Source organism: Dreissena polymorpha, chromosome 3 (assembly GCF_020536995.1).
Source record: "Dreissena polymorpha isolate Duluth1 chromosome 3, UMN_Dpol_1.0, whole genome shotgun sequence".
Taxonomy (NCBI): Eukaryota; Metazoa; Mollusca; class Bivalvia; order Myida; family Dreissenidae; genus Dreissena; species Dreissena polymorpha.
In genome coordinates this window covers 8,062,536-8,075,437 of record NC_068357.1, presented here as the reverse complement: position 1 = coordinate 8,075,437, position 12,902 = coordinate 8,062,536, and the positions used below count along the sequence as shown (strand labels likewise).

The 12,902-nt window shown below is 33.9% G+C and overlaps 1 protein-coding gene across 5 annotated transcripts in view; it reads right to left on the bottom strand.

Moving 5' to 3' along the window:
* LOC127872865 (E3 ubiquitin-protein ligase TRIM9-like) overlaps positions 1-12,902 on the bottom strand; it is a 110,593-nt gene that overhangs the window by 48,242 nt on the left and 49,449 nt on the right. For 3 of the 5 annotated variants that reach the window (XM_052416321.1, XM_052416322.1, XM_052416320.1), the window contains exons 2-3: positions 6,740-6,835; positions 441-674 (exon numbers count right to left, since the gene is read on the bottom strand). In XM_052416321.1, coding sequence (XP_052272281.1) covers positions 441-674; positions 6,740-6,835 — 330 coding nt within the window. Of the gene's footprint in view, positions 1-440; positions 675-2,603; positions 2,739-6,739; positions 6,836-7,845; positions 7,972-12,902 lie in introns of those variants that run through there. The other 2 variants (XM_052416323.1, XM_052416325.1) reach the window with 2 other exon arrangements.

Here is a 12,902-nt window from a genome sequence, read left to right as displayed (position 1 = left end):
CAAATGTTCTGGAATTATTCTAGAAAACTGTTCTGGAACAATTCTAGAACATATGTTCTAGAACACAAATATGGAGCGTTCCAGAACTGTTCTTGATGTTCTAGAACAGTTCCAGAACAGGTCCGATTTCTAGAACAAATTTTTTCAGGGGTAGCTGAGAATGTGATAAAAAAAGTCCTTCAATTTATATTTTATTTTTTTTAAATAATGTATTACATAATTATATATTAATTTAATGTGATTGTATGATCTTGTTTATCTGTATTATAAAATCATGATTAATAATATTAATTAATTTGATTTTTTCTGTAAAAGTGATTGCGATTTACAATCAAAACATGAATGTGATTTTCTTGTAAATATGATTATGATATTCCTGTGTTTGCGAATTACCTGAAAAAAATTATTGTGATTTCCCTGTAAAAGTGACTGTGGTTTACCTGTAAAAATGATGCAGGATCCGACTCTTTCAGCACCTCAATGCAGAAGTACAGCAGACTGGTGGTTTTCTGAAGGTGACTGGTGCACGCATGGGCCTGATCCTTCAGGATTTTCACCTTCATGTCGCGCTCAGCGCTCACGAAGTCTAGTAACTCTTGCTTGCGTTGTTGGATGGCGTCAATGAGGGAATCACACTGCGCTACGACTAGGGCTTCAAAATCCACACAGTTGGGCTGAAAATCCAGCATACCAGGTAATAAATTATTAAAAAGCTCAATTAGCTGAAAGACATAAAATCAGAGAGAAAAAAACAAAGTTAAGTCAAACTGTACACCTTTTTTGTACATTTACGGAAAAACAATAGATGTTTGTAAAACATGTATACCTCCGATAACTGAGGAAGTCATACCTGTGACTTCAAACTTAGATTTCCATATGAAAATCACTAGGGTTCATCCTTTGCCAAGACTAACCAGATACTTATTTATAACATCTTTTGAATTCTCTAGATATTGTGCAAAAATAAAGATACAAGCAGTGTTTTTTTTCACTTATAGGGGAATGGTGGCGGGGCCCGTCGAAAGGGGAAAAAATGTGTTGTTTTTAGGAAAAGGGGAAAATTAAAAATGCACTTGTTTATATGTTATGATATTTATTATATTAATACACATGTTTGTATGAATATAATATTCACAGCTGAATGTCCTTTTTCTTAAAATTAAAATATATATCAATGATTTTTTCAACATTTAAGTTTCAGACAGTTCAGCCTTCATGCACTGTCTCAATTTTCTTTGCCATTTTGAGTTTTATTTGGATCTTTCAAATCGATAAAATGGAAAATTTGAGCATTTTTTATCAATAAAATGGACCAAATTGGAATGATTTTATCAACAAATATTGACACAATATAGATACATCAGGCCTTTTCTTTGCCATTTTGGGAAAAAAATGCAATTAATGTGAAAAGTCCACTGATTTGGGAAAAACTATTTAATACAACTCTTTATAATAATTCAAAATAATATAAATTATAGCTATATACTTTGTTAGTTGTTTATGAAATAAATTTGAGATATATTTATCATGATTATGAGACAGTTCTTTCTAAAAAAAAAAAAAAAAAAAAAAATATTTTTTTTTCACTTCTGGATGGGATTTTTTTTACAAAATGGGGGAAAAATATATACTCTTTTTTGAGGGGAATGGGGCCGAATATCGGCCCCGAAACTGCCATAAAAAAACACTGACAAGCCACTGTTACCTTGACCTTTGACCTCAATTTATATAGGGACTTCCACACAAGTCACAAGTAGCCACAAGTTAATTTTGTATAATTGTAGGCCAAAGGTATTATATGACAACGAATATCCTCTAACAAGCCCTTGTGACCTTGACTTTTCAATTCTAAATCAATATGCATTATTACTTCCTACCCAGCAACAAACATATGACTTCCAATGATCGGAGTTAAATAATTATCTCGATATCATGAAGAAACAAATTTCTTGATTTAAATTACCAATTTGCTTTGGTTTAGGTCATAGCTCTCTCTTTATATCGCGTGGAAATAAAAAACGAAAGGATCACGGTCCTACGGACCTACCAGGTAATGGACCGAAGCAATATTAACATATTCATCCCCACTTCTTCTAAGGGAAACATACTTATCTAACTGAAACTTTGACATCTAGGATGCATGCTACATATGATAACAAAGAAACGTTAAACAATTAATTAATTAATGTGTCCCAAATGCACAATATTTGTTAGATACTTCCTTTAAAAACATCTGCTAATTTAGATCCTTAAAATGTATTGGTAATATCACTAGGCTTGAATGTTGTGGATTTTTTCTTCCAGCAATTATGCTTGCATTAAGACCACCCATCATTTTTAAGGCATCTAAGAATCAGTTAATCATGGGTATCAATTGAACATTTATCATATTTCCAGGCAAACATGCATATTGCCTTCTATTTAACCCTTGGGCAACCCTGTGGCAGATTTGTTTACAGAGTGTCAATGTTTTTATTGTATCTTGATTACTCAATCCAGAGATCGACAGCTTCTAATTACAGTATACCAGTCAATAATCCTGGCGCCATTTGTTTACATGCAAAACATTTAATCAATGGTAATTAAACTATTAACACACTCACCCAGTGGTATTTTTGAATGCACTGGCTACACTACAAAGTGTTCAGTCCAGACATTATAATCATAAAGTAACAAGCAATACAATGAGTTCATTTGTCAGCGCAGTTGAACAGTTTACAGCATGTTTACTGTTTTCCTACAGTCCTCTTTCACATATTGAGGTAAATAGGGACACATTTAATGATAACCCAGATTTGAAATTCTGGATGCAATCTATGGTTACAATCTTGTTACTTATGATAGTATCAATTTGTGGTTTGGCAATTTCAATGATTGGAAACTAAATCTGCACTTATCCATTTCATCCTGTATAAAGTGCTTTTTGGTTAATGCCTTCTAAAATAGTTTATTTTATCCAGCATTTGCATAATTTGGGCTATCCCATTACAACTGACAGTGTGAATAAGATACACTATGTAATCTTTTTAAATTGTCATTCCTTGAAACAAAAGCATTCATACAGGAAAGAAGCAAACATTCCTGAAAGCATCCATATTGCTATTTAAGATATAAATACAACTATATTACTGTCAATAGAAGGATACATGGCCATCACACCGGATAAGATCTGCACCAGTGTGTATATACAGCACATTTAGATTGTATCAACTGCCACTGCAGTCAAAGACTATAACTGATAAGCCCCTGATTGGCCCCACCAAGTTGATCATAGCTCACCATAAACAGATGAAGATACAAGAGACAATAATGTGCTGTTCAGGAGCCAATTATTGTCACTTTCATCAAACATATGAGTCGTGCTCTGTAAAAAGGAGGTTTAATGCTTGTGCGTAAAGAGTCATCCTCATAAGCTGATAAGCCTATGCAGTCTGCACAGGCTAATCAGGGACACACTTTCCGCACAAATTGGATTTTTGCTTAAAAGATACTTTCTTTTAACAGAAAATATCATAAATGTGGAAAGTGCCGTTCCGGATTAGCCTGTGCGGACTGCACAGGCTAATCTTGGACGACACTTTACACACATGTAATTAAACCCCCTTTTCACAGAACACAGCTCATATATATGATAAATCATTCTCTTTAGTCAGCTGATATTGGGGTCCAATTACCCATCATTTTTTCACATTCCATGTTTCCTAGCCCTTCAATATGCATGATCAAATATTTCAACAATAGCTGTCAGAGGACAGCGCGCTCGACTATACGAGTGCTTCACAGTATAACGTAAGCCATCATGGAGAGGTAGGTATAATGTGGGTGTCATTTAATAGATGATAAATTATTTCAAAAAAAATAAAAAAATATTTTTTTTGGGGGGGGGGGGGGATTCTGGGGTGGGGCGTGGGGGATGGTTTGGGTGGAGTCCATTGTGGTATGTGAGGTAAGTGTTGTTTTGTCAAAGTATGAATCAAATGCGATCATAAATAAAGAAGTTATGGCAATTTAAGCAAAATTTATTAATTTGACCTTGAGAGTCAAGGTCATTCAAAGGTCAAGGTCAAATTCAACTTGCCAGGTACAGTAACATCATGATACACTGCAACTCCAATATATCACGGTCCGTTATATCGCGTTGTCCAATATATCGCGAATCGTCTATGGCTCCCAAAAATCTGACGAGCATAATCCTTAAATAAAATGTTTTTATCTGAGAATTTGATGCATTAAAATCTAGGGCTGTCACGATACGCCGTGAGCGTACCGCGGTATATCGTGGTACGGCAACACTGTATCGCGGTACGTACCGCGATATTTTACAGAATATGTATCTGTGAAGAAAACAGCAGAATAACAAGTTTTACAAACTTTATGGAACTCAATAATCAGAAAACACTGGTATCATAGAATGACTAGAAACTGTAGCAGAAACTGTAATTAACTTGATAGAAGTAGTCATTGTTATTGTTATTGTTATTCGCGTCTTTTTCTAAAATGTCCGCCATGTTGTTTACAATAGCTGTGACTACAATCTGTGTAAATCGAACGCTTCAAGGGCATGTTTAAAATGCGGAGTCAGCAGGCCCAGTATTGAAAATCCTTAGCGTTCTGACTCTTCCTCGACTTATTCATAATCTTTAGATAACATGATTAGGAAGTGCCATGCTTTGAACGATCGATATACTAAAGAAAGAAAATAAGAAATAGAGTAAACATCTTTTGGATAATTATGAACTGATTTGCAAAGGAAATCTGTCCCAAATGCCAAAAAAGGTACGGACCCATACATCGCCGTATTTTAAACGTGAAAATTAAACATCTACCAGTGGAAGCGCTTGCTTGACCTGGATATTAACGGATTATTTATTTAGCCCTTTTGAATCACTTCTACAGTTTTCAAAACGATATCTATATCAAAATAATTATGTAATGTATTTATATCTGTGCTAATATAATACTATTTAAAAAACCGGTGCGGCAACGCCGTACCGCGGTGCGATTTTTTTCACGACATGCACCGCGATATACCGGTATACCGGTGAATCGTGACAGCCCTATTAAAATCCGTTTCAAGCAAGTATGTTTCCCTTTTTTTCACCAACTTTAATCCAACAGTCAAAATCCAGTTTTGACCAGATTGTTTGCTTACATTGTACATCACATTAACACCTGTGTACTGCGATAAACAAAAGACCCATTTGTCAAACATGACAGGTCATTTCGGGTGTTAGAATTCTCTATTGAATTTGCTTTGAACTGCCGAAACGCACCAGTGCACACATGAAGGTGTACACAATTATAACAGTAAATGTCACAAGTCAATACTGACCTATCTCAACAATCTGTGTGCGTTAGATACAGTATACAATATAGATCAGTTAGTCACAATGCTCTACTATTAAACCCCATGCTGGGCATGCTTTTCATGAGAAATGAATGACGTCATTTTGTACATGGGTCTAATTTGTGCATGCTTTCTTTAACAATAAAACGCGGCAATGTTTTTCGGATTAAAAATTTAATTAAACGCATTTGAAAATACTCACATGGAATAATGTTTTGTGTTATACCAATTAATGACATATGGATATAACACAAACTTGAATAAGGTTGGTAAATAGCGTGTTTTGAGATTGCATAATGATGCTAATGTATACATATACATGCATACATAAACTGACAATTTATATCGCGCGCCGGATATATCACGGTCGCGATCTTTGGACCCCTTCAACCGCGATATATTGGAGTTGCAGTGTAGTAAGAAAGTATTTGAAGTTTGAAAGCAATAGCATTGATTCTTTAGAAGTAAAGTGGATCTAAACACAAAATTTAACAAAATATTCAAAGTTACAAAGACAAAAAAGGGCCATAATTCTGTTAAAAAGCCAACCAGAGTTATGCAACTTGCCCTGTACAGTCCCCTTACGATAGTTAGCGAGTTTTCCAAGTCTTAAAAGCAATAGCTATGATACTTTAGGAGTAAAATGGACCAAAACACAAAATTTAACCAAATGTTCAATTATCTAAGTATAAAAGGGGCCATAATTCTGTCAAAATGCTCGATACAGTTGTCTGCTCTTGCTTATAGATTGGGGTCATGTTGGTAAAGAAGTATGCAAAATATGAAAGGAAAGCAATATGTCAAGGGACTTAGGAAATATTTGGGGTGGTACGCAAACTTTAACATTTGCACGCTAACGCTAATGCCGGGGTGAGTAGGATTGCTCCACTATATATATTTCATATATAATAGTCGAGCTAAAAATTGCATAGGTGGATTTTTCCAAATATGTCTACTTTTAAACAAGTGTCTTCAGATAAAAGGGCTCGATTTTAGTATCAACTGCATTTAATGCATTTTGCCCATTAAATGAGGTTAATTTAAGGTCTAAACAGATATTGAAATGATAGGTTGAAGTAAATTATCATTCAGTAGGATGACAGCATACATGGCAAATTAAGATAACTCAATTAAGAAGTTAGACACAATAACCTTGCTTGAAAAGAAACTATGATTTAAGTTCAATTTAAGTTTTTTTGTTTTACATATTGATTCCTTATAAACACTTTGATGCATGTTTTACGTCTTCAAATAATGAGCTTTGTGTTGTTGATTATGCTATTGGTCATGATATTAAAGAATTAATAACCCAAAACTCTCATGACATTTAATAATAAAGAATGATTTGCTATTCAAGGGTCCAGGTCTATAAAATATTGCAGGTTGCCATACCGGTATTCGTTCTGTCATGGCCTTCAACTTCTGTATAAACTCTGTCTCTGTCTTGGCCTTTTCAGAGAGGGATTGTAGCGTCTGAGACAGTTCCGTCTGCAAAAATAAGGATAATGATCTAATAAATAAATATGAAATAAATAGTATCAGGTGTGTTGTATTTGTTCAAAAAGGTTTCATCCTTAATAGTTACAATATAACCATAATATGTATTATTTAAATTGTTTAGTTCACCCATTGATGTGAACTCCATTTTCTGCAAATATTAGATTTCAATTTTCAGATACACTATCGTTCGCAAATTGTTATCACTTAATCAATATCAATTAGCAAATTGTAACATCACATGATGTGATCAAACTCAAACTCAAAGAGATCTAACACTATATGAAAACCTTATCATCAATGCTAAGTACTATTGATTCAGTACCTTAAATGTCACTTATACTTAACAATCCTGCAATTTATCTGTGACCCTCTTCAATAGTTCTTAACACCACTTCAAAATCAATACTGTACTCAGTATTAGTGCTTGTTCACCTGATTTGACCCACTGAATCCCCTGATCTGATGATGACATATTTAGCTTCTTTGAGTTATACCTAACCAGCTATTAATCCAATCAGCAGGCACTTCCTGTGTGGGACATTGGGAAGATGAACAAGATGCACACAAGAGGTTTACAAGTGCTCCTGATAATCTGGTGTTGTCAATGGTAACTGGTGCCAAACACAATCAAGTGGTATCAAGATTAGAGCTTAAACCAGTTGAGATACCAAATGCAGAGTTATTTAATATTCAATTTGGTTCAATAGTAAATATGAAAAAGTACAAGTTAAAAAATAAGCCAACAGGCACTCAGGTTTTGCCCACAGGCATACATTTAGGCCAACAGCAACACTTGCAAATAAACCTACATGTAAAATTTGAGCGGAAAGGTACAATTTAAGCCTATCTGCAAGCATTTATAACTATGAAAACATTATGTTTAAATGGGTTATTATTTGTTACATTTTCATACTTTCAATAAATTAAACTATAAAATTTACATGTAGAAAATAGAGCCATGAACTTAAACCAATACAGAAATTAATTCAAATACTAACAAAATACACCATTTGAACTCCAATTCAGCATTTTTTTTGCATTATGTACTTGTCTTTAACAACCCATTGTTCTCTCTATCCAACAGGTTCAAACTTTAAATGCTATCACAAAGCCTATAGCCTCAATTGTAGACTGATTGGCTTCCTTGCATTCTTCCTGTTATCTGTGGAAGGTAGACAAAAAGTCTGCAACAGTCTTCAATATCTCATTAATTATCAGGCATTTCATTCACCTTTCCTATCTTTATTGTGCTCACTTATCTAGCTTTTGAAGAACATTTAATAGGCTAGCTGACATTTGTTGATTTCATACAGAAATCATTCTGTCATTGTTCACTCCAGTGAGAACAGACTGCCAAGCTTGTTTTTCAATCTCTTTAATCCCATTACCAGTATCTTTATTTTATGTGTTATGGGGGTACAGTATAATGCAAGCAAGACAGTGGAAACTTTGAGAGATGAAATTGTCATTAAATATGTATAAAAAAAAAATAATCGTCTAGATTACCAAATACATAAATTATTATGAACAATGGTAATGTCAACAAATCAACTCTTTGCTTTACCATATATAAGTAATGTTTGACCAATTATAACTCAATGGTCAATAATTTTAGTTAACAAATTAAGACAATGTATACAGTTTCTTTGTCAACAGCTGAAGATGATTTTCAGAGCTTAAACATTATGTATCATGCACACAAATTGCACAATAATTATCCATCTACCAGTTTTCATCTCTCCTCAAAGCAGTATTAAAAAAAACAGCAAAATGATTAACTAATCTCAAAATTTAACTTTAGCAGGGATATAATTAATATAAGAATGCCTGGTATTCTCCCTCAGAATGCTTGGAAGGATGTAATCATTAGTTCTATGCTTGTATTTTGATAGTTGCTTATCAAAACACTTTCCATAATGAGAACACTATGCTTTGAACATAAGACAAGCAAGACCCCTTTGCTGTCATCAATTAGCATAGTGTGACCCATCAGTCAAGCAGCCAGAATTTCATGAATGGCAAAAACAGCAATGTCAGTCAATGAAATAATGGATAGGCAAAAAATAGAAACAAGACTGTGTGGAATTATGTAATATTTATGTTATAACAAATATAAATGCTGTACATTCCAAATATGAAGTTAAACAATAAGCTCCAAAGAGATCACAGAAATTCCAAGCAAAGAAACTGTCATACACCTTCATAAAATTCAGAGAAACCCAATACATCAGAAATATGATATATAATTGACCACTGATATTAGGCTTCAACTGCCAATTATACCTGCTGAATTTGGGTTATTATCAATAAATCATCAAGAAGTCGCTAACAATATCTTATGATGATAAATATAATCCCTCCTCAGACAAAACAATTGGTACATGTCCTAGTTCTTTGCAAGAGGGCAAGTTGGGTGGGTATTTTAAGCAAATGACAAGGTACATCTAAAATCAAGCTACTTTTGTGGATAATTACTCTTTTTAGGTGCAAGTTAATGTTAAGTCTTTCCTTTTAAATTTAGTATGTAAACTGGTGGGCTTTAAATATTTTTATGTCAATTAATTAGTCAAATTTTTAAAATGTGTACATGCAAAATCTGCTTTCAACAAAACTAGCATGGAAAACAACACAAGAGCTGTCAGAGGACAGCGCGCTCGAATATTCGAGTGCTTGACAGTATAACTTAAGCCATCATGGGAAAATGGTTCATATTCAATAATTTATTAGAGAATCTTTCAAAAAAAAATAATAAAATTTTTTTTTTTTTTTTTTGGGGGGGGGGGTGGTTGAGAGGGGGGTATAATGTGGCGTGTGGTCATTTATTAGAATGATCTTTCAAAAATAAAAAAAGGAAAAAAAAAATTTGGGGGGGGAGGTGGGGGGGGGATTCTGGGTTGGGGCGTGGTGTATTGTTTGGGTGGAATCCATTGTGGTATTCAGGTAAGTGTTGTTTTGTCAAAGTATTAATAAAATCTGATCATAAATAAAGAAGTTATGGCAATTTAAGCAAAATGTTCAATTATGTAAGTGTAAAAGTGGCCATAATTGTGTCAAAATGCTTGATAGTTGTCTGCTCTTGTTTATAGGTTGGGGTCATATTGGTAAACAAGTATGCAAAATATAAAAGCAATATGTCAAAGGACATAGGAAATATTTGGGGTAGTATGCAAACTTTAACATAGGGCCATTCTTAAAAATTCTTTTGTTTGGCATAACCCGACCGACCCACTAAAATCGGCCCGACTGAATTTTGTTTGTTACCGTAAAAAGTTGTGTATAAGGCGCACTTTTTTACCCCAAAATTTCATTTTAAAAACTTGATGCGCGTTATGCACAACTACAGCCATGCCAAGACATTTTTTCCCTGTCATTTACCCAATTGCGGTAATTTGCATCATTCTGTTCCCCGGTGTTTTAACTGTAACTATGTTAATAATAGTGTTATATTTACGATCTGAATAAGATGGACAAACATTATAAAGTTAACATAAATATTTTCTATCTTTTCAGGTACGTACAGAGCATTAATTCAAATAAATTTGAAGAAGAGAATGAAAAACAAGGAAGCCATTTTTATTTAAATGTTATTGTTTTCCCACAATATTATACCCTACTGTACTAGGGTTACAAAATTAAGTTGGGGGCACTTGTCGATTTACAATAGTATGTCGGCAAGGTCTTTCCCGATATATTTATGATTATTTTTCTTGCTTTTCAAATGTGTTAATAAAATTGATGTTGCGTTTGTTTACACGTTTTCATACGTCTTGTCAAGATTGAGAATGTGATTATCGAGCAATTTGCGTCACCTGTCAAGTTTTGTGTAGCTGGGCTATTATCAAAACATGCGAACCGGCAAACGGCTTCACACCTCCATTATTTGTTTATCGCCGGTAATGTCGTAATAGCGTTGAGAAGTTTGAGTCGTTAAAGTCTCCTGTCAAGTATAGACACTCGAAAAGAACGCATGATATCGGCAATGTAAATAAAACGCGTGGTTGTGAATTAGTCATGCATGAATAACCACGTGACAATACCAATCGATAATGTCAGTTTCTTAGTTATAACTAATCCATCCGTCATGTGTACTCCTCCACGATAAAATAGTAGACAGTTACTCCGGAGACATATGATGAAAACCTTGATGGTATCCTCGTGGAAAGTGTGCATTTCATGCATAATTCATTTAAATCCAAACATTTATTTTTACGCATAGTATGATTTAAAAAAAAACACACAAACTAGTTGTATAGTTATCGTCTTTAAAATAATTAATAGTTGAAGCAATAAAACACGTAATATAACGATTTTCAGTAAGCCTGTGGTACGGAATTTTTCCCACGATTTTTTTTGCTTCAAAAACTTTTTTCCCCGATTTTTAGCTTTAAAAAGTAGATGCGCGTTATACATAAATGCGCGCTATACACAACGTTTTACAGTACTTTCCAAAAAAAATATTTTTTGGCTAGCCGAAACTTCTTTCCGCAAAATTATTCCTTTCCGCTTTTTATCCTTTCTGGTTATTTGCATTATTTAATTGAATGCTCTTTCAAGGATATCTAGAATAGCAATGAACAAAACGCGTACCGGTATTTATTTGGGTCGCCTATTTATTTGACATATGCATATGCGATTAATTAGACTTTAAATACAATTAAACCGCTCCTGTTTTTCTCGTATCCCTTTAATTAAAATACGCTGCTGTTGTTCAGGATAGTTTGGGAGTAAAAAACAAATTAATTAATTATGACCGTTCAATTCAATTCGCCAATCGGCAGAGATGTGTAATATTATCGCCATATAACTGATTATTTCATTATCACTCTTTAATTCAGATCAGTAAATATTCGGTAGAAAGATAAAAAGTGGTCAGCTTAGAAATATTTATTGATGGGTATTGTCACGTTTGTGTTTCATTTACTTATCTCTGTATACGACTTTTCGACCGGTCGCTATTTTGGAGGCAGACGGTGATATTAAATGTGTATTCAAATTATAGAACATCTGCGCATGAATGACCCAATATTATCCGATAGCTCCACCCGTTCTCACATTTCATTCGACAACGTCATGTCAAGTGTAAGCAAGCTCAATGCTGATTGGCCAGCTACCATGTGCACTTCATTAACAATAAGTTCAAGCAATGTCTAATCGGGTACAGACCGGGTTTCGTTAACTGTTCGAATTGCGAACACTTTCATTGAAACAAAGAGACAAATCGAGGGCTGAACGGAAAACTGCAGTATTTCCTTCTTTATTTAGTATGAGTTACAACAGTCTTCTGTTCAGCCCTCGAAATATAGAAAAACAGTCTGGATTAAAATGGCGGATGTTTTCAACGAAATTTTACTAGATTTTCGCATTTTCGCAATTTAGATTTTTCTTGAGCCAAATTCTCAATAGTTTCGCAAATGACCCAAATGGCGAACGACAGCGCGAGCATTGCAAACGTGTTATAATTGGAATAAATGCTCACTATTACAGGGCTCGCGCTGTCGTTCGTTATTTGCGAAAGTATAGCAATTTGGCTCAAGAAAAATATCATTTTCGAATATGCTTAAATCTCGTTAAATTTCATTGAAAACATCCGCCATTTTAATCCGGAGTGATTTTTTTATGACTATTTTTCTCTTTGTTTCCATGAACAATTTGAAGCGCATATATTAGCTGGCCAATCAACATTGAGTTCGCTATCGGGTAATATTGGGTAATTCATGCGCAGATAATGAAATACACAGTTGATATTGTCGTCTGCCTACAATATAACGGCCGATGGCAAAAGTCGTATAAAAAATAAGCAAATGAAAAGAAGCGTAACACTCAATAAATTATTTCTAAGCTGATCACTTTACAAATTTCTACCAACTATCGATCTGAATTAAAGGATGATAATTAAATAATTAGTTACATGTCGAAGATGTTGCACCTTTCTGTTCTTGATTGAAATTAAAATGTTATAATTACTTTGTTGTTTTTTACTCACAAACTATGCTATTGTAAAGTAATATGTCAACCAAATAGTATATTAATTACGTATTTGCTAGCTTACTTGTTT